This window comes from Trichosurus vulpecula, chromosome 4 (assembly GCF_011100635.1).
Source record: "Trichosurus vulpecula isolate mTriVul1 chromosome 4, mTriVul1.pri, whole genome shotgun sequence".
Classification (NCBI taxonomy): domain Eukaryota; kingdom Metazoa; phylum Chordata; class Mammalia; order Diprotodontia; family Phalangeridae; genus Trichosurus; species Trichosurus vulpecula.
Window position 1 is genome coordinate 73,043,408 of NC_050576.1, and position 22,625 is coordinate 73,066,032.

General features: G+C 38.4%; 1 protein-coding gene across 6 annotated transcripts in view; it reads left to right on the forward strand.

Moving 5' to 3' along the window:
* The window catches only part of RASAL2 (RAS protein activator like 2), a 353,760-nt gene that overhangs the window by 313,255 nt on the left and 17,880 nt on the right, over nt 1–22,625 (forward strand). For all 6 annotated transcript variants that reach the window (XM_036757497.1, XM_036757498.1, XM_036757499.1 and 3 more), the window contains exons 6-12: nt 10,226–10,379; nt 10,956–11,054; nt 13,630–14,184; nt 15,480–15,624; nt 18,979–19,123; nt 19,283–19,519; nt 20,631–20,832. In XM_036757497.1, coding sequence (XP_036613392.1) covers nt 10,226–10,379; nt 10,956–11,054; nt 13,630–14,184; nt 15,480–15,624; nt 18,979–19,123; nt 19,283–19,519; nt 20,631–20,832 — 1,537 coding nt within the window. The remainder of the gene's footprint in view (nt 1–10,225; nt 10,380–10,955; nt 11,055–13,629; nt 14,185–15,479; nt 15,625–18,978; nt 19,124–19,282; nt 19,520–20,630; nt 20,833–22,625) is intronic.

The following is a 22,625-nucleotide window of genomic DNA, read 5'->3' on the forward strand; positions in this document are numbered from 1 at the left end:
TTCCCTGACTTCAAAAGAGGCAGCTATTTTAACTCACTGGAGTATCAAGAGGATAATCAAGAGGGGATTTGTCTTGAGCTCTTTAAAAGAGGGCTTTACACAGCTAAAAGTTGTATTGCCTGGGCTCCTAACATTTTTACAAAGGTAAAATTATTTTCATATGGACTAAAGTACTAGTTTAAGATGGCAGAAAGACATTTCAAGATGAGTTATTCTCTTCCCGCGTACGGGTTACTGCTTATGGTCCATAGGTTTTTCTGTGCAAAATACCACTGGGCTTTTTTAGCAAGCAGACTTCATTGATTTGAATAGATCATAAAGGCTCCAAGTCTGTCTTGCCAATGATCCACAAATCATAAATTCTGCAACTTGGGTCGTGATGGGATTTGGCACTGCTGCTCTCTGAAGGATCAATGTATAATGATCCACACACTCAGAAATCTCTGTGTGGAGTACATGTACAAGAAGTATAATTTTCCAAAGTATCAGCATTTCTAAATACTCATAATAATTATTTCTATAATCAGCTAGAGAGTCATAAAGTTCCACCAAAACTCTAAAACCATTTATTTAAGGAATTAGCCTTTATAGAATTCTGAAGAATCAGCAGTATCTTCCCATTACTGTTTCACACTCAGGGCATAGAGAAGAACTGAATGGTAGTACTTCCTCTCACTCCTGCTATAACATTCCTTCCGCCTGGTCAAAACTAGTAGGAGCTGAAGGAATACAGAAACCAACTGCCACACAACATTCTCTAGCCATCCAGTATTTGAATGTCAAACATCAGTTTCCCTCCAGAAAACCAGACTAAGATTGCCAGTTAATGGGGTATCTATGACTGTTAAAATTACAGCCTTCTAAATGCTGTTTTCTCATTGCCCCAAATTGATAATACAAATATTTTAAAGTTGTTCACCTTTACATGATTCCCTGCCGAAACAGCCAAGTGTCTTGAAAAGCTTTATTGATTTGTGGATGTGAGATACTAAAATGTGTGGCTTTCATTGGCAATAGAAACTTAGAAGAACATTAATCAGTCTCTGGGTTTTACTTCACTTGTGAAAAAATAGGATTTTAAAGTAAGTTTATGCTTATATAGATGATCTTTGACTATTGAGATAAGGAGCTTTCAGTAAGAGTCAACAAGAGCTGAGCCCCAAGTCCTGCCTCTGACACATGCTGGCTGTGACCCTGGGCAAGTGCCTTAACCTCTTAGTCCTTCCAGAAACTTTGTAAGATTATATATTGTAGAACAGGTCCCAACCTCCATTGGCAGAAAGAGTTCTCAATACCGAAGCAATCATAGGTCCGGCTTTAAAAAAAAAAAGAAAAAGCCCTATCCCCAACTAAGTATTCTTTTTAAAATTAAACAGTCTCAGTTAAACATTGTATGGCACAGTCTTTGACTCCTTCACTGTCTGTCACCCTCCTAGATGCACTCTAGCATGTCAGTATACCTTGTAAAATATGGTGTCTATGTTTGAATGCAATATTCCATGTGTCTGAACAATGTAAGTATTTATTATGGTCCTACTATGGCCAAGGCACTGTGCCACATGCTGGTGATACAAAGCCAAAACTAAAAACCATGCCCTGCCCTTAAGGGGCTTACATTCTACTTTGGTCCTTCCATAACTGCACTTTAAAATAGCATTTTTTTTAGCAACTGTTTAAAATATTAGCCTAACATTAAGTTTGTAGACAACTAAACCTTCCAGGTCTAGCCAAGTTTCCTCCCATTCTGGACTTGTGAATGATGTTTTTGAACCTACATAAAGATTTCAGTCCCGCATCTTAATTCACAATTGAAGCAAATGCCTCTAGCTGTGGTACCATTGTATCCAGATATGTCACATGATTGAAGTTGCTTTAAAGAGGGCGCCCATCCCCTGACTTTAGATTAAAAGACATATTATTACATAGACTTGCCTACCTGCACCACTAGTATGGTTTCCAGTCTCCCTGCCTTGCCCTGGGTCCTCCAGCCTGGTCTGAATTTCTGAATATTGATCTTTCTCTATATATTCAGACAAGGCCTAGATACCAACCCCAGCTTCCCCACTTAGAATCTATACTTTGTCCTTTCTGATTGGCCTAACACCTCAGATTCCAATTTTACTTTCTTCTCACCTCGTCACAATTTTTCCATCGTCAGACATTATTAAGTACCTCCTCTACACGATGTTTGGCTTGTCACCCTTATCCTTTAATTTTTGGACTCTGAGTATTCACTGAAAGCTCAGCTTCTTTTCTGTATCAGGTGAGCTTCGTGCATGTGTATATTTCACATTGTGTGAATGCAGCATAAAGTCATGCAGTGGCATTTTGTTTTGCTGTTCTAACAATTTAAGAGTTTTTAAGGAAGTAAAAATTCTTGCATGTACTGGACCCTTGTATCTGTATGAAAAAAGACCCTTATATCAACTTATATAACTGGACTGCATGATCCCTGTCCTTACGGAGCTTTTGAATTGAGGGTTTCTAAACTAATTAGAGAGGCAACATAATATCTGCAATAACTGAAGAACATCTGACAAGCAAATACAAATTTGTATTATAAATTACACATAAGTGGCTAAGTAATGAAGGCCATCCTAGAAAGGTTTGATCACACTTGTTGATGCAGAAGAATTTTATCTGTTAGGCTATCGGGAACATTGTGAGTTCTTCCATTGAAGGAGGTACATGAATAAAACCATGTTTAGTAAGTGTTATCGTTCACCTGGAGTGTAGTTTGTACTAAAAACTAGGAGAACAGCTAGGAAACTATTTCACTACTTAAGGCATGGGTAAGTGTAGTTGCTGCAAAAATAGAAAAAATGGCTGTCTAATAACAAATATTACAGAGGAAGAATCAGTGGGACTCAGTAAATGATTAGACATGGAAGTCAGTAATTTATAAATATTAAAGTGGACTCAAAATAATGGTCTGGACATCGTGAGAATTTTTCCAAAATTATAGTTCTAGTCTTTTAATAAGTTTAACCATAGAATATAGGGTTTACCTTACCAATATGTCTCAGCCCATTTGTAGCACCCCTTTATCCAACTTTGTTTTTAGTTTTGGGAGTAGAATCTCAAGCCTCCTGTGTCATCCCCATCTCTTGGCTTTCAGTAGATGATCAATTTATCCATTTCCTGTAGAAGGTGGGATTCTAATTGGGACTTGAAGGAAGCCAAAGAAACAAGAAGGTGGAGATGAAGAGGGAGGGTATTTCAGGCATGAGGACTGCCAGTAAAAATTCCCAGAGCCAGAAGATAGAGTGTCATGTGCAAGAAACTACAAGGAGACTGGAGTTACTGGATCACAGAGTAAGCCAGGGGGGAAGAATGTAGGGTATAAGAAGACTGGACAGGTAAGGGGGAAGAGAGATGGGGACAACAGCTTATGAAGGACTTTGAACACCAAACAGAAGATTTTATATTTGATCCTCTGGGTAATAGGGAGCCATTGGAGTTGATTGAGTAGAGGAGTGACATGGTCAGACCTGCACTAGGAAGTTAATTTTGCCATCTGAGTGGAGGATGAACTGGAGTGGGGAGAGACTTGTAGCAAGCAGACCAACCAGCAGACTGTTACAGTAGTCCAGGTGTGATGAGGGTCTACACCAAGTAGTGGTCATGTCAAAGGAGAAAAGGGCACATATGCAAGAGATATTGCAAAGGTGTGAGAGAGAGGAGTTGAAAATGACACCTACTTTGTGAACCTGAGTAACTGAGATGCCCTCCATAGTACCAGTAAAATTAGGAAGAAGAATGAGTTTAGGGGGAAAGGTGAGTTTAGTTTTGGACACGTCAAGTTTAAGATATCTGCAAGACATTCAGTTTGAGATGTTCTCTAGGCAGTTATGGTCAATGAGAGACTTCAGGCCTAAAGGTTAGATCTGGAAAAGTAAATGTGAGAATTATCACCAAGTGAAATAACATATAGGAAGAAGAGAAAAGGGCCAAGGACAGAGCCTTATGGGCCACGGTGAGCACGTATGACCTTAATGAAGATCCAGCAAGGGAAATGGAGAAGGAGCAGTCAGAAAATTAGGAGAACCAAGAGAGGATGGTGTCCTAGACAGCTAGAGGGAAGAATATTGAGGAGAAGAGAGGGGCTGATAGTATTGAAGGCTGCAGAGAGTTCAAGAACGTTGAGGATTGAGAAAAGGCCATTGCATTTGGCACTCAAGAAATCATTAGTAACATGGGAGAGAGCAGTTTCAGTTAAATGTTGATGTCAGAAGCCAGAAGCGGAGGCACCAATTATAGAAAGCCTTCTCAAGAAGGTTAGCCACGAAAGTGAGAAGAGATATGGGATGATAGCTAGCTTTAGCAAAGATGGATGGATCGAGCAACTAGTGCTAGAGTTAGTATTTAAACCCGGGTATTATGCTGCTTTTCTAAGTAATCTGTGGAGAGGGGAGGGAATTGAGGGAAATGGGAATAGTGTATTAGGCTGTGGGAGGACAGGAAAAGGGTTAGAATCTCTAGAATGGGAGGGTATGATCAGAGGAGAGTCTGTAACCAAGGAAGGAATGGGTTCAGTGTCAAAGGACTTTGGCCTCAGGGTGGAGTCCTCTCAGGGCCTTAGGCAACTGCCACGAGGGGACACGTATTTGGGTGTTATGATGCCATGGCAGCTTCCCTCTGAAATGGTGTTACCTAAGTATAAACATAGGTGAAGAGAGGGGACTTGTTTAACTACATGTCATAACTTAGTCGCCCTATCTTTCCAACCTCATGATATAGATATATGCCTATATGTATAGAATTTGTGGGTACAGAGTTTAGAGCTGATTTTTACTTTTAAAAAATTGTGTGTGTGAATATTGAATTATTTAAAGCAAAAACTGTTGAGAATGTTTTAGAACGGGCTCCCAGTCAGGTACAAATTATAGTGAATTGTCTGTGAGGTTCCTCCACACTCTGAGATTCTATGATTTTTAGGAATTGGTCCTTAGTGTTTACCTTTGCCATAAGAATTTGTTCAGTGCATCATACAGATCATGTGAACCCTCATAAAGGTTTTGTGGCCCATCCCCTATTGCCTTTAACCTCTCTGCTGTGTTAGACCATTGTTCTGCCTCCATCTAAGTGTAGGCTCCTTAAAGCTATTCCATAAATAGCTTTTTGTCCTTGGTTGTTTTTTATTATTATTTTAAATTTTAAAGGAGGTTGGAAAGGAAAAATAAGCATAGAACATAAACAAATAGCCCTTTGCTGCAGATCTACCAATGGAAATAATTTTGTTGTGAACCTCAGGCTGTCTTTGATTTCTTTGAAAACAAAGAGCTCTCTCAAATTAAGAGAAGGTGGGAAGATGGTGTAAAGGGTCTATAGCAGGGAAGTCAATGGGATACCACACAAGAAGATCCCATGCAAGTCTCCATTGGAAGACCAGACAGACCAAGTATAAATAGAGGGCTAACGAGAAATAGCATTTTCTTCAAGAATAGCTAAGGTGGCCTTCCAAACACATAATCGTGGACTTAGAGCTATGAGCAAGCAGCTCAGTGGCTTCCACATAGAAGACACTTAATTAATGTTTGTTGAATTGAATTGAATGTATTCCAATATCCTCAGTTTATAAATGAGGAAACTTGAATCTACCAAGATGTTAAATGACTTTTCTAAGGTCACATAAGTAGTAAGTAAGCAGAGGTAACATTTGAACCCAGGTACCACGAGGCTGTGGATAGAGTAAAACTCACTGAGTTTCTGAAGTTGGAGTAATGGCATATACCATTTTGTTCATTGCTCTCTGGACAATTTTTGAGCAAAGGGAGGTCCTTTAGCAATAAAACATTGGCACTAGAAACACCCCAATGCACTGTTAGAAAAGTGCACCTGTGCCTACTGCTTTAGCTGAGGAATTCAGTTCAGCAAAGATGGGGCATTTTAACTGCAGAGCTAAGCAGAAATTCTGCATGAGAATCCAGGATCCCATCATTGATTTTGTGTTGTCAATAAGCATTTTAAATGAAAATTTTCCTGAATTTGGAACTGAATTAGTAAACATGTAGCAGATTCAGCTAACACGTCTAAGCATTCACTGTTAGACACCTTTAATGCCAGAAGGCTTGGAAAAAAATGGGTTTTAATTGGGCAGTTAAACTGTGAAAATCCAGCTGTGTTTTCCTTTTCATGAGCACTAATCAGAGTTCTTCATCGGTCTATCCAATGGTATGGTTTCATTCAAAGGATCTTTTTGGTTTTTAAGACTGATTTCAGATGTGGACAGGGTTAAAGAAGTATCTTATCCACTGTGGTGAGTAATTGAAAGCTTTTTCTTTGTAGCTTGTCTTTTAAATAGGTCAGGAACAGCAAGCCGTCTCCATCCCAAAAGCAGTTCAATTTTAACCCTTCCTTATTTATTGCAAACTTATACACTGGGATTACATAGAAATAAAAGTGTTTTGCTATTTCTGCTGATGTTGAAAACCAAGGTATACAGAACGTAGTGTCTTTAGTTAGAAGCAAAACCACCCCTGGAAAGCAATCAAGTCCAGAGAGAGTCAAAGTATGAATTGTAATACTTTGGTTTGTTAAGAAGGAAACCGTTCTAATAAGGATGACAATAATAACTAGTAGCAATTGTAGTTTAAGGTTTCAGATCACTTTACAAATATTATCTCATTTGATCCTAACAACAACCTTGGGAGGTGATAGCTATTATCATTCCCATTTTTTATATGAGGAAACTGAGGCAAGCTGAGGTTAAGTGACCTTCCCAGGGTCATAGAGCTAGTGAGTAACTGAGGCAGGTTTTAAATTCAGGGCTTCCTGACTCCAAGCTGACCACCTAGCTGCTTCAGTAATTCAGTAATTTTATGGCCCTTTAAGATTTACTGCTAAACCATAGATGGTTGGGATAGTGTTAAAGTTTGGTACTATCTGCCTTCCTAGAAATTTAGGCCCAGGTAACCAATTAGACTTATAGGAGAAATTTTGAAGTTAAAATTATTTCCCCAATCCTTCCAGTCCTAATTTCCACTAAAGGAGTAAATATAGAACAGGTAAGTTACCCAAAGCTACAGAAACGCTTTCTTTTAAACTCAGCTTAAAAATGAAATTATATTGGAAAATATAAGGGCAAATCAATGTCACTTAAATCCTCCTTTTGCTTGATAATGAAGCTGTAGAATAGAAAGACATGCATAATCCTCCGATCCCCAGATCTGCCTTACTGTCCTGTCTTCTGTAAGCTGACTTCTCTGCCTTTCCCTCTTCCTTCTCAGAGACAGCAAAACAATGCAGTTTTTCTAATAATGTGTGTGCGTGCGTGTGTGTGCGTGTGTGTGTGCGTGCGCGCGTGTGTGTTTATATGTATGTGTGTGTGTGTGTGTGTATACACACACACACACACACATGCTTATTGTACCCATGTGCTGGATAAGAGGAGAATTGTCTCTTTATTGACTATTGCAAATGAGAATCCGGGAGCAAACATTGACTATTAATTCCTTCAGATTGTGTGGTTATAATTAGTTCTATGGCTGCTAGCCTGTACTATTAGGAATAACCAAAAGAACTTAACAGAAGTACGTACACATTGAAGATGTAGATTGAAGGATTCTGTCCACCTTTCACCCGATAGATCATGTGTAGCTTGTCTAATTTGAGGTAAAATAATGTTTACAGCCAGTAGACTAGGGAGACGGTTGCGGAGGAAACTAAATAGATGTTGGTACAAGATTTAGCTTCCAAGGTGGGATATGGTAGTGTCTCTCGGGAGAGGGTGCCTGCCATGGGGGCATCACATAAAGGTGGTTAAATACAGCTTCTTGGATTTGTTTCTTAGCATTTTGGAAAGCAGTTCTTTTAACCCCCTTCTCCTTCTATCCCAGTGTTATCAGAGATCCAGTAAACTTGTTAACCAGGACGTAGGTAGGTGGGGGCCTAATCCTTATTTCCTTGCTTCAGAAGGTCACCTCTGCTGCTTTGCAAGCATGCTCCCTGAGCCCTTCTGCCTTCCAGGTCTGATCTCCTTATAGGTGCAGCACCATGGCAACAGGCCCAGCCCTGAGCACGCTGGGCACGCCAGGAACCTTGTTTGTGTTACCTGAAGGGCAGGATGCAGCCTGGAGCAGGAGAGGAAAGGACCATCACTTACTACCCAGCCTGTTTGGATGAGGGTGGATTTTTTTTCCTCAGTCTTTGTTCCTGCTCAGCTTCTAATGAAGGCTTGAAATAACTCCTGAAAAAAAAAGACCTCTCAGTAATCAAGGGCGGCAGGAAGATTCTCTGCTTTGATGCCTGTCTTCTGAACAGAGACTTGGCTTTTGAAATGTAGTTCAGAAAGCAAGTTGGGGGACCAGGACATGTGGCACCGCCATGATTTGGGGTTGCACTGCCAGGTGGCTGTACAATTGCTTCATGTAGGTGGATGATTCATTTATTTGAAATAAAATGTGCAGTCTATTTAGAAAATAGAGAAATGTAATTATGTGAAGACTTTTAAAAGAAGCCTCTTGCTAATCCTGCTTCCATTTTAAGTATGCCATAATCCTTCCTGCTAAAAAAGAAATTTGGGGGGAGGGGGGAGACTAGGAATCAGTGTAGACTTCCACTCCAGCGACTCCTGCTGGGAGAAATCAGCTCAAAGTGCCAGCAGGTGGTAGCCAGCTTCTATCAGCCAGATTTTCTATGAAACACATTAGAAAATTCTTGGCATGAATTATATTAAATTATATTGTCTATGTATTTTCACTTCTGTCTATAGGTAGGAATCACTTATCCGTAACTTAGATGATAGGTATGAAACAGAGAAGTAACAAGTAACTATTATAATCTGTTCTGAGGGAAAGGGAAAGCCTAAAATTCTTGTTATCATGCTGCTTCTATCCTTTTCGGGAAGAATTGTGGTGAATACGCTTTCATCTGTTTGCCATTTTTAATTGTTAATGAAATTTTGTGGTGATATTCTTTTGAATTTTAGAAGACTTGTACTTTTGAAGAATATAAGGAAATCCCTGAGTTCTAGCAGTGGTTAAATCAGAATAGAACTCTTTCTTACTTTCAACATTGTTATATCTAAGTCTTCATAACCAGAGTTAGGATGGAGACAGAATGAAGGAAGGGAAGCCACTAGTACTTGTTTCTTGTCTCATAATCTAAAAGCTACTCTGGCATTAAGAATTTGCATTTATTTAACATTAACATGGTTATTTCAAACAAATGATGGGAGGCATCTATGCAATATGTTTGTTTGTTTTCAGCAATAATGTAATTTGTAGAATATATTTCTTATGATACCTGTTAATAAGAATTTGAGCTAGGAATTTTTTTCAGTATTTTATAGTGAGTGAATATTATTATCGTTGCATGAACATCCAGTTGAAAATTTTTAAAATATGTTTCACATTATATAACTTAATTAATATTCCGAGCTAGGTAAAGCAAAAGCATCAAATGTCTGCTCATGCTAAAGGGAAGGGAATTCCTGGTATTCCTTAGCTACCTAAGAAAGCAAATCAACTAGGATGCACTAATGGTATTGAGTCACATTGGTTCCTCAGGATGAGGTTGGCAGCATTTATTTGCAAAAGATGCAGATGATCTAAACTAGTTTCCCTTCCGTTGTACCTCTTTTAAAAAGACCACCAATAAAGCTAGTCTTTAAAAACTACCTACTGAAAGTGCTATTAGTCCTTTTGAGAAATAGCATCTCAGAACAGTACCTTGACACTGACTGTAATCATGATTTCAGGGATTGAGACAGAACTTTCTTCTGTGGGCTAAATGAGGGATTTGGACCAATTAACTGAAGGAAATCTAGCCTGAAAAGAAAAAAACAGAATGAGGTGCTAGTAATCCCAACTGTTAGAAGAATTAGGCTAGAGCTGTAGCCTAGGGGGATGGGTGGAAGCAGACCTCTTATGGCAAACCTTTTGCAGAAAACCCCAAATATTTTAAGTTTTTCCATCTACAAAATAGGAATAAAGAAGGAAAAAATGACTACAGGAGGGACTTTGAGAGACTAATAAAATTATGGTGTGTTTGTGGACTGTGTAAAATCATATGATACATTTGTACACTGTAAGCACAAATACTGCTGCTGTTATTATTTGTGAATCAACTATTAATCCATTCTTCTTTTCGTTGTTATTTTGCTTTAATCATTTTTACATTGGTCATTATCTTACCACAGTAGATCTTTACATGTTGGCTATCTATAACTAACCATCTTCATCCTTTATTAGAAATGCTTTATCATTCCCCTTCCATCATTTAGGTCTCGTGGACTGCCCAAGCTAAAAGAGTCTCGTTCCCATGAATCTTTGCTCAGTCCATGCAGTGCTGTAGAATGTCTGGACCTTGGCAGAGGGGAGCCAGTATCAGTCAAACCACTACATAGCAGCATACTTGGCCAAGACTTCTGCTTTGAGGTAAAGCGTTGAGGAGAGAGTGTAGTTAAATGTATTACCTACCATATAATTTCCTGGATTTATACATTTGATGATGTTGAATTATTGGTTAGATGATCATCTTAAAGAAATAGATTGCTATAAACTATATACCCTCCAAATAATACAAAAGGAAGAAAGTTGTGAATCTAATTAAATATTTGCTAAATCAAGTTATTCAAATTCCCTTTGGTCTATTATTCTTCCTAATTGAATAGATCATTCAACTCTCAGTTGTAGGTCACAGGAACAATAACTTATTTGCATTATATTATTTTTTAGAATTGATAAAGTCTTCTTACACTGTAATAGTTTTCAAAACACTAAGTCCCAAATCATAAGTGGTATTTGAAGACATTATCCAGTACTAGTGATGGGGTTACTGATACCACCAAGAAGGCCGATCTGTTGGATTCTCAAAGAAGAATCAGAAAAAGGGTTCTATGTGGAGTGACTTTGTTTCGTAGCTTATCCTTACTCCTTAAATGATAAAACATATTGTAAAAGATTACACAGCCCAAGTCTCTTTACCTTTATCTATGATATATTATGTTCTAGGTAACCTACTTGAGTGGAAGTAAATGCTTTAGCTGTAATTCAGCTTCAGAGAGAGACAAGTGGATGGAAAATCTACGCCGGACAGTGCAACCCAATAAGGTAAAATAGTGGCCTTGAGTTCCCAGCAATTGCAAGGATTCATGGGAACAAGACTAAGAAATACAACTTGACAAGTGATCAGTTAACTAGAGAAAGAACGTGTTAACAAATGTTATTGGAAATGCCCTATTCCTCATCAGACTTTTTCATTGTATGTCTTCAGAATTCATTCCTGAAAGTTTTTTGTAAATCCTAGATTGGTTCCTCTTCAGGCAGGGGATCTTAATCTGGAATACACAGATCTCCAAGGTGTCTGTGTATAGATTTCAGGGCATAAATGAATTTGGATGGAGGAAAAAAATACATCTTTATTTTCTCTAGCCTATAACTGAAAAAATAGCATACCTTTCAATTGTTTAAAAACCTTATCCTAGGAGGAGGTATATAAACTTCACCAGAATGCCAAAGGAGTCCAGGACACGGAAAAAGCTAAGAACCCTTGTCCTAAAGGGATCTACTTATCTTTCCTCTAAACTCTAAAGCTGTTTAAAAATCTGTTATGCATCTCAGATTATTCCTTGCTTTCCTAACCTTCATTAACTCAAATTCTAAGATGATAGGGCCATTTCACCCCAGGTTCCGACCATCTCCCTCTCAGCACCCAGTCCTGTTTATTGGTGAGAGTTACTAAAATTCAAAATGGTTGTTCTCCTTGTTCCTCCTTCTTTTAAGGGCTGAAATTGTTAAAGCAAACCAAAAATTATTAGCTGCTCTGCTCTTTGTAAAGAGATAGAGCTCCAACAAGTTAGCTAGGTTATTGAGATTCCATATTACTGTAACAGCGAGGTGGCGCAATGGCTAGAGCATCGGACGTGGAGTAAGGAAATCTTGAGTTCCATTCCAGCTTTGGATACTTGTGACCCTGAGTAAGTCACTTAACCTTTCTGTACCTCAGCTTATCTGTAAATAGGGGTAGTAATAGCACCTACCTCACAGGGTTCTTGTTAAGATAAAAATGAGATGATATTTGTAAAGCAGTTAAACATCACGCCCCTGTGCCAGGCTTGTGATCTGATTCCCAAATTCCTCATCCATGTCTTCTATGGTTTTGCATTTTTTTTATTAATATGTCCCTCCTCATTACTTCCCCACACCCATTGAGCAAATAAAAGGAAACAAACTCCTCAAATAAAGCTAAATACATAGCTCCCTAGTCCAGCAAAACAAATTCCCACATTAGCCATGCCTGAAATTGTATGTCTCTTGCTGCATTTTAAATTCATCACTTCTCTGTCAGGAGTTGAGTGGCGTGTTTCAGCCTCATTCTTCTGGACTCGTTTATCCTTGCATCAATCAGAGTTCTTAAGGTTTTCAAAGTTGTTTTTCCCTATACTGTGATCATTGTTAAATTTTTCTCCTGGTTCCATTCCCCTAGCTCTGCATCAATTCATAGAGGTCTTCCCTGTTTCCTCTGAAACTGTGTGTTTCATAATTTCTCATGGCACAATAATATTCCATTATATTCATATACTACATTCTGTTCAGCTGTTCACCAATAAAAGGACACCCTCTTAGTTTCCAATTTTTGATTACCACAAAAAGAGCTGCTATAAATATTTTTTGGTATAAGCCCTTTTCCTCTTTCTGTGATTTCTTTGTGGTACAGACCTAGTAATGGTAGAGTTGGATCAAAGGGTATATACAGTTTGGTGTCTTTGCTCTCTTTCTCTCCAGATGGATTACAATTTACCTTGTTTCTTTGTGGATTGTCATCTAAATCCTGTCCTCCATGTACCTCTCTCTGGTTACTAGATTTGCTACCATGAGTATATTTTATTGATAGACGTTGCTACCCTATTTTCCTACCCTTTTTAGCTCTCTTATTCCTTTTGAATAAGTACGTCCTTCCAGAGCCTCAAGATAATGGGTCTCATCCCAACAAGTTCAGTGGTACCTATAAAATCAAATTTGCCTTTGAGTTGGGATCACTAATTTACTTTAGTTATTATCTGTAATTTGTATAACCGTATACAACCTGAGACTTTAGAGTTTATTGAAGATGATTTTTCTTGGATTTTGTCTCCTATAAATTTCTGGATTTCTTATTGCTCTTCCTCTCTATATTGTAGCTATTCTTCTATTTGCTCTCTTATCTAGCTGGGTTGACATACTTAAGCTGTTTTCCCCCTTTTTTCGTTTTTCATTTAAACTCTTTTGATTAGATTTACAGGGTTCCAGGCAAATACATTTTTACCCATTCGTGTTCAGTGCCTTTTATCTTTGGCCATGAGTCCATCGTCCCTGTATCTTAAGCTACTATCCGTCAATAAATTCTATTCTGACACCAGGTTAGTAGCTAAATCACTCCCAGATCTTCCTTTCTCATCTGAAGTTCTTGCTATCACTTGATATCAGTGATGAAAATAATACCTGTGCATTTAAGGGCTTCATTTAATTATTAATGACTTCATAATCCTTTGGAATTGGTATAAACCTACAGGCTTCTGGTTCATTGCCATCTTTTAACTTATTACCATGAAAAATTAGCAAGAGCAAACCTGTTCAGTTATAGTTGACTTTCCTTAATAGATTAAGATAACATACCTTGAATTTAGCTTCCTTTTTTTCATTACAGGACAATTGTAGAAGGGCTGAGAATGTTTTACGGTTATGGATTATTGAAGCCAAGGACCTGGCCCCCAAAAAGAAGTATTTCTGTGAGTTGTGCCTTGATGATACTCTTTTTGCTCGTACAACTAGCAAGACCAAAGCAGACAATATTTTCTGGGGTGAACATTTTGAATTCTACAGCCTTCCCCCACTCCATAGCATCACAGTTCACATCTATAAGGACATGGAAAAAAAGAAAAAAAAGGACAAAAATAATTACGTAGGACTTGTCAACATACCCACAGCCAGTGTGACTGGCCGCCAGTTTGTGGAAAAATGGTACCCTGTGAGCACACCTACACCAAACAAAGGAAAGACCGGAGGTCCTTCTATTCGGATTAAGTCACGTTTCCAGACTATCACCATTCTACCCATGGAGCAGTACAAAGAGTTTGCCGAATTTGTCACCAGCAACTACACCATGTTGTGCTCTGTCCTAGAGCCTGTGATCAGTGTGCGGAACAAAGAAGAACTGGCTTGTGCCTTGGTGCACATTCTTCAGAGTACTGGCAGGGCCAGGGTAGGTGGAAAAGGGGAATTGGATTGCCCACAAGCTATAAGAATTTTGCTTGGAATGATTATGCAACTAGGCAAAGATCTATTGTATAGATAGGAATTTTCCTATAAACAATTTATGTCTGTGTGTGTGTGTGTGTGTGTGTGTGTGTGTGTGTGTAGGTTCATAGTTAAAATAGCTTGTTTAGGACCCTTTTGAGACAGACTGTTTATTTTGTACTTCCTAAGAGCAGTGTTTGTGAAATTGAATTGGGACATGCATTGCTAAGATGTCTTTAATATAATTTAGAAGAAATCAATATATTTGGTCATCAGCAAGGGAGCATGCAGAATATAGAGCTGACCCCAGAATTAGCATGGCCTGAGTTCAGGTTCTGCTAGTTCTGTCATCCTGAGTATGCTCCTTAACCTCTCCTGTTGCCCCAAGGGAGCTGTCTATGGCTCTAAGCTGTAGAAAAGGTCCTGTCTGCGTTGGTGCACAGAGTTCCTCACCTAATGCCTAAAATCAGTTTGCTCATTATGTAGCATGTTGGCTCTGGAATAAGGAAGAACTGGGTTTAAATCCTATCTCTGACATTTAACAGTTGTGTGACAGTGGACAAGTCACCAGACTTCTGTGATCCTCAATTTTCTCTTCTATAAAATGGACTTAACAGCTGAAGTACATACCTCTTAGGGGTATAAAGAGGTACCAATGAGCCTCACATATGTAAAGCACTTTGCAGATTTTAAAGATAGATAGACAGATTATTGTTCTATCTTATGGCTTAATTTACTTGTAGTAGTCTTAAATTTTCTCATGCTACTATTAGTAACTTGAGGTGAACTTTAATAATACAATCTTTAGGATGCTTCTTGCTCTCAGTGTGTAGGTGTGACCTTAGTTCCTTAAAATTGCTCATACCCAAGATATTCAAGAGTGCTGTTGATGCTTATTAGTCATTTGGTTTTTGTGGTTTTGAATTGTCTTAGATAAAAGTCCATTAGTAATTAAAACTTTGATGCAAAATGAAAAAAATTGTTTAATCATTTCTCTTTCTTTTTTAATTTGACAGCCATGTGCTTATAGTTTACACCTCCAGCTTACAGCAGCTAAATCACTACATTCAAGTAATGCTACTGACACAGTTGGGACTCAAAAGCAAAGAAAAAAGAATCTGAAGTGAATTCTGTCTTCTAGTCCTAAGAGAACCCACTAGTCTCAGTTTAGAAGACAGGGTACCCGCTAATCCCAAAGTCTCCTGCAATATGCACCATTTTCTCAGTTACCTTCTGCTTTCTTCAACTTTGCCCTGATAGGACTTTCTGACAGACCTGGTGATGTCTGAGGTGGATCGCTGTGGAGAGCATGATGTATTGATCTTCAGGGAGAACACAATTGCCACCAAGTCCATTGAGGAGTACCTGAAGTTGGTGGGACAGCAGTATCTCCATGATGCACTTGGTAAAAAGAAAACCGCCATCTATACTCATTGTCTTCCTTTCTGCTACCAGCTATTTCAACCTGAAGGGATAATAGACTCATTTTAATAGCTTCTTGTCTCCAGTTTGTCAAGTGTTTTTCCTCTTCTTTTCCTCATTTCTTCACTTGATTCCTTTGTTTCTAATTTATGACCCTTAGTTGATAGAAATGTAGGAGGGTTTTAGAGTAAAATAGATTTTGTTTAACATCAAGAAACTGTGCCGCTTAACTTACATAGGTAGCTTTTTGCACCTCACATTACCTTACAGCTGCAGCAAGAAATCTGCTTTGAAGATTATTACTGTATTATAAAACCATGGATGAATCCTCTAGAACAGTTCCATGCTCACTATAGCTATTCAGTAACATATGTGTTGACTAAATTCTTATTGTGAGCTCACAAAACAGATAGCCAATGTGGAAAAAAATGGCTACTCCCAATAGAGTAATTTTATCCATTAGTAAGTTTCCTAGGGGAAGAGGTTGTGTTGTCTGCTTTGTGATTCCTCATTGTGCCTTGCAGGATAAAATTCAGTTAACTGGCATTCATCTCACTGGATACCTCAATTAGAAGGTTCTGGCTTGATTTGGGTTGGGCTGATGACCCTTCTACGCTGTGATTCCAACTGGAATGTCAACTGTGATCAATTGAAATATGTTTGTTGTTTTTTACATTTTTAAAGGAAACATATGACAAGTAAAGTTTCTGTCACACAGATTTTTAAAGCAACTTTCAGAATGTGTTCTAGAGCCAGTGTTGATTCATTAGACGGTTCTGGCCAATGAGCCTTAATCACCTAAGGGAGTTTAAATTATGTTAGTATAAGGTACTTGCTTAGCCAAGGAAGCATACTAATATAGACTCATATTAATACAAATGTTACCAATAGACATTGACTCAAAAAAGTCCTGCACTAACCCCAGGTAAGCAGAAAATATAATGGACAAGAATGTTGAGAGTTATCTCCCAGAGAACTGAGGTTTTACCATTAGTTCTCTGCACTGACATTCAGTGCCTAAATGATGTTGATTAAAATAACCTCAGAATGTGAACAGGATTTAGCTTAAAACTTGCCCATCTGTTGTGTAACACACAACTGTTGGGCAGTCAGTTTTCATCTGTTTTGATTAAATCACTGCTCTTCCCAGGGCAAACTTACCTTATTCATACACCACTATTTCCTTGGAGCTGAGGTGTGATTGAAATCCAATCAGTCAGTCAGCAAGTACTGGGCCCCTAGCACCAAGCCCTGGACTAGGCTGAGGGTGCAAATACAATGAATGAAACCATCCTAATGAGAGAGGAGACAGGGAGCTGCATAGGCGTAAACAGAATAAATATAAATAAAGGAGCACAGATAAATGCAAAGTAGTTTGAAAGAGAGGGCACTGGGGATCAGCTGTAGGCACCAGAGGCAGCTTCATGCGCAAGGTGATGCTTGAGCTGTGTCTTGGATTAGAGGAACTAAAGGTCTCAGTAAGAATGAAAAATGGGTTTCCAAGGAGAAGCTCAGTAAATTGCCTTAACACAAAGGAATTCTGCTAGACAGGTGCATAAAGGAGTTCCCCAATAATGGCCTTACTTAACAGATCTCTGGTGGCAAAGTTGAATTCATTTCAGACACTCCTATGTTAAAAACCTTTTGGTTTATTCTCAAAAATGAAGTCTCCAGATTCCTAGAAAATGAGTCCTAGAGAATTCAAAGGATTGATTTTCATTTGAACCCCATTTAGCTTAGCTTCTGATTACCCATAAACCAAATAGCATTTATAAACAGGTCTTTGAAGATTATAAATGCTTTTAATCAGATGCTGTGTAGAATATGAACATACCCAGAAAATTCCACTATCAGTATAAAACATCCATATTGTCAGACATGTGCAGGCTATTTTATTAGCATGTTTTGAAGAATGGCCTGCACTATTACTTCAAAAATACTTCTAAATACCTAAATGCAGGTTAAAAATTGTTCATTTCTGAGCTCTGAAATTCCTCATTTGGCTCCTCTGTCAGCACCAATAATGGAAGGTATATGTTAGTATTTGTGAGTTATTTATTAGCATCATCTAAGGCTTGAACTAGCCTTGGAGGCCCTTGGAGAATTACAGAAAAAGAAAAGTATTAAGATCACTAATTTGGGAAATGGGCCAGTCTCCCATAGATCACTCTCTGCTGAATCCCTTAAATTACAATATGATCGTCCTTTTGTGAGTTAATAGATAAATAATTAACAGTATGAATGTTAGTTTTGGTCATCTAACTTCTTAAAAAATTATGCAAACATACATGTTTCATTCTTTGCTTTTGTTTTTTGTTTTTGCTTTTTGGCAGGGCAATTGGGGTTAAGTGACTTGCCCAAGGTCACACAGCTAGTATATGTGTCAAGTGTCTGAGGCTGGATTTGAACTCAGGCCCTCCTGACTGCAGGGCTGGTGCTCTATTCACTGTGCCACTTTATTTCATTCTTAGCAACTTTGTATCTCAAAACTAACGTTTGCCATTCTCCATTATAGCTTCTTTTAAAATGAATTTGATACCTCATCACATTGCTAATTATATCACAGGCATATCTTAACATGTTAATAGAAAATGTGCCTCCTAAGGCAACTACTCTTCATTATTCCAGAGAAATAATTTTGATCACTTCTTTGGATTTTCATGAAGTTGTTTCAGCTCAATATGATTCTTAAGGAATATAAGCTTTTCTGAAAGGAACAAGGACTATTCTTGCCTCTTCCTTAGAGATCCACCATGAAATACAAAGGATGTAGAATGTCTGTAGTCATGCAAACTAAGCTTATGTGGACGAGCAGGCCTTGCCCTTCCAAGGCAATGAGTTTTAACTGTATTTTTAGATATCTTATAGAAAAAAATAGTCATCAGGGAGAAGAAACTAGACTACAGCTTGAATCTATTCTTGGTACTGCCATTAACACTTGCAGTCTTAGTTCAATCAGATTTTATGGCTTGGGATCTACATTTCTCAAATGGTGACACCAGCGTTGGCCAACTGTCTACTACGTAAAAGGTCTTAATAACACTTAATGAATTCATGTTTATTAAGTTTATTAAGTAGCTTGACACCTCTGATCTGCAGCATCATTATCCAGTCACTGCCAGAGGATACCTCTGGTACCTAGGATGTGGTTTCAAAGCAATTACCCTTGGTGGACAGTCATTCAAGCCATCAGTATCTGGTCTCAAAAAGCAATTTCCCATAGTAAATTCTAGGGCAAGAGACAATTGCCAACAGAAAACCTGAATAGGATTTTGATGCTATTCAGGGACACATTTCTTATAATTGCCACTATTTGTCATCATCTTCCCTCTAATAGGGGAGTTCATCAAGGCTCTGTATGAATCAGATGAGAATTGTGAGGTGGATCCCAGCAAATGTTCATCCAGTGAACTATTTGACCACCAAAGCAACCTGAAAATGTGCTGTGAGCTGGCTTTTTGCAAAATCATCAACTCTTACTGGTGAGCATATGGACATCACTTTTTGCTTAGATGACTTAATTATTTGCATATAAAAGTAATTGTAGTCTTTTTTCTCCCCCAACTAAAGGAATATGTTGTATCATGTACTATTTTGTGTATGTTTATGTTTAATTGGGATTTTCTTTTTTTCCTCCCCAGTGTTTTCCCCCGTGAATTGAAAGAAGTGTTTGCATCTTGGAAGCAACAGTGCCTGAACAGGGGCAAGCAAGACATCAGCGAGCGTCTCATCAGTGCTTCACTGTTTCTCCGTTTCCTCTGCCCAGCTATCATGTCCCCCAGCCTTTTCAGCCTTATGCAGGAATATCCGGATGACCGGACATCTAGGACTTTGACGCTAATTGCCAAGGTTATTCAGAACCTTGCAAATTTTGCCAAGTAGGTGATGGTGACATATTGACATTTTTAAAGGATTAAAGTTAAAAAAAGAGAGAGAGAAGGAGGAAGGAGAACTGGTCACAGGCTACCTTAGTATAGAGAGGAATTGGCCAAATTCTGGAAGGAATACATGTACATGATCAGATTTCTTATGGAAAAGATTCTTTTTCGTGTATGCATGTGTGTATGTGTGTCTGTGTGTGTGTAAAAATTTTCCAGAAGGGCACCACTGCTGCTCTGGTCTGTTCACCTATGCATACACACACAGGCACATACCTTTACTTAGCACTGAACTAATTTTGATCAAAGTTGCACCACCATTAAAAGATTCCCACTAAATATCATTTCTTGGCTATTCATGTATATTGTGAAGTATTGTAGAAGTGTGTATAGGGAGCACCATAATTGATTTAACCATCATTCTGTACCAATATTTATTGAATATGTGTTAAACACCCAATGTCATGGTAGGCGCTTTAGAGGCATTCCAGAGGAGTGCTTGCTTACAAGGAGTGCAGAGTCTATCTGGAGAGAAGGCACAGTGTGCCTTCTGAAAGACATGAAGCCAGACACGAAACCTTCATGAAATCATGTGCATGGTGTATGTATGATCTAGCCAATAAGTACTGCTAAAAGAGTTTAAAGATGTGATAAATTAATATGGGCTGGTGTAATTATGGTGAGCTTCATGGAGGAAAAAGGACTTTGTAGGATAAATAAAATTTGGCTGGATGAGAAGGTGGAGGAAGGCATCTCCGATTGGAAAAACCACATTAGCAAAGAAAGGCATGTTGGAGGGTAGTAGTAGTAGCAGTGGTGGTAATATTTATAGTGACTTAAGGATTGCAAGCAGGCTTTACGTGGGCTATCTCATTTGACCCCTTTGAGTTAGTGGGTAACAATTAAAAGAATGCCTTAGATGGAGAAGGAAGGACTTTGGACTTAATCCTGCCATCAGTAGAAAACCATGAAAGACTTTTGAGCAGGGAAGTGAGCTGATGAAAGTGATATTTTAAGATTCCTCACTTTTCCTAAGGATGTGCCTTTTTACTCCCTTTTTCACAAGTATATTCCATGTAAAAATCAGTGTCTTTCTTTACCTTTGCTTCAGGTTTGGTAACAAAGAGGAATACATGGCTTTCATGAATGATTTCTTAGAACATGAGTGGAGTGGAATGAAGCGCTTTCTGCTGGAGATTTCTAACCCAGACACCATCTCAAATACCCCTGGCTTCGATGGCTACATTGATCTGGGCAGAGAGCTTTCGGTTTTGCATTCCTTATTATGGGAAGTTGTTTCCCAACTTGATAAGGTAAAGCAGGCTGGAAGCATGAAAGGGGAGATGGGAGACACGGAACCTTAATATACCTGAGTACTGGAAATCCAGGGCATGAGACAATGGCCCATTTCAGCACTGGCTGAAAAGTTACTATTTGGCCCAGTGGTGCTAGGGGTAAGCAGGTTTGTAAATAGAATGATTCACCCTCAATATCTAACTGCGCTTACTGCGTATAATACAGTGTTCATTTTCCTAAATCTTAGTAGACAAAAGAAATAGAAGTGCAAGTAAGAAAGCTCTTTGGTAACAGTACATAGTAGTTAGTATGTGCATTCGTAATAGTGTCCTGATGTTGGTGAAATGATGCAAAACATTCCTACAACCTTGGATCACATGTAATAGTAGATCTAGAAATCTATGAAAGTTATAGCTTGCTGGTTTTGGTCCTTCAGCAAACATATATCAAATATTGGAGCATGCAGTCTAAAATTCACACATGATAAAGTGAATCAGGACCACATATAGTTATTTCCAACAAAAGTGCTGATGTTATCACAAAAGTACTGAGGAAATTATATTTAAATTAGGATACATTTCCCTGTGCAAGTTAGAAAAATGGCTTTCATAATTGCTAATGCCACTGAGTCCACCTGGGATTTGAAAATCCAGGTGTGTTGTTTCTCCACAGGTGTGAATTAGACACATAGGAAGCAATCATCATTTTAAGTAATTTCTTTTTCTGCCTGTAACCCTACTTGGAGGTTAAAGAAAATTACATTTTCTCACATTCCTGATTAAATTTCTATCATGCCAATCATTTTCCTACCTTTAGGAAATTGGGCAGGAAGAACAATCTCCACAGAGGAGAATAACCCAATAGACTTTGGTTATCAATAAGACTTGTGCCTGTAATTATTTACTGATGCATCTGTTTGCCACAGATAGGATGTAAATACGTATGGTGGTATGTTAGAATAATTTCCAAAAACAAACATATACTTTTTTGTGATGAAGATCTATGCAGTTATTTTCCAGCTATACTTGAACATTTTGTACCTTGGATACAAAATTAAGATACCTCGGGTGGTAAAATTTATTTACAAAGGCCATTTTCCTGGGGTCACTTAAGTGATATTGTGTATGGCAAGATTCACAAATCATCAGCTGTGTTCTGGGTCTACCTTGCGGCTTTCACATTTGCCCAAGTATATCTGAAATTTTAGCTATTGAGCAAAGAGATCACTAGGCAAAATGTGACTCGAGAGAAGAGAAAGAGGCAGTGTGGTCTTCATATGACATGTATCCATTGGAACAGTGTGGAATTTACTGACTCCTTAGAGCAGGAGTTCTTAACTTGAGATCCATGCACTTGGGTTTTTTAAAAATCTTGATGGCTGTATTTCAGTTTCCTTGGTAATCCTATGTATCTTTATTTTATGCATTTCAAAGCATTATTCCAAGGAGGGATCTGTAGGCCTCACCAGACTAGCAGAAGAGTCTGTGAAGCAAAAGGCCAAGAAACCCTGGCTCAGAGAATATATTAAAGCCAAAGGAGTTCAGTTTAGCTGTCTTGTTCCCCATTAAAGTCACTGCCTTAAACAGTAGTCCAGAGGTCCTATTTCTTGATAATGAGCATTCCTGAAAAAGATTAGGAGAAAGAAAGCTGGTACTTAAAAGGTTATTATTGTCCATTACAAAAAACATCAATGGGGTATGGAATATTTTGTGAAACAATATTAGTTTTGTCTGGATGATCTTTTAAAATCTTTACTGTGTAAATTTGCTTCTTCTGCACTAATAATGATTTAGTCCTAAGAATCTGGCCT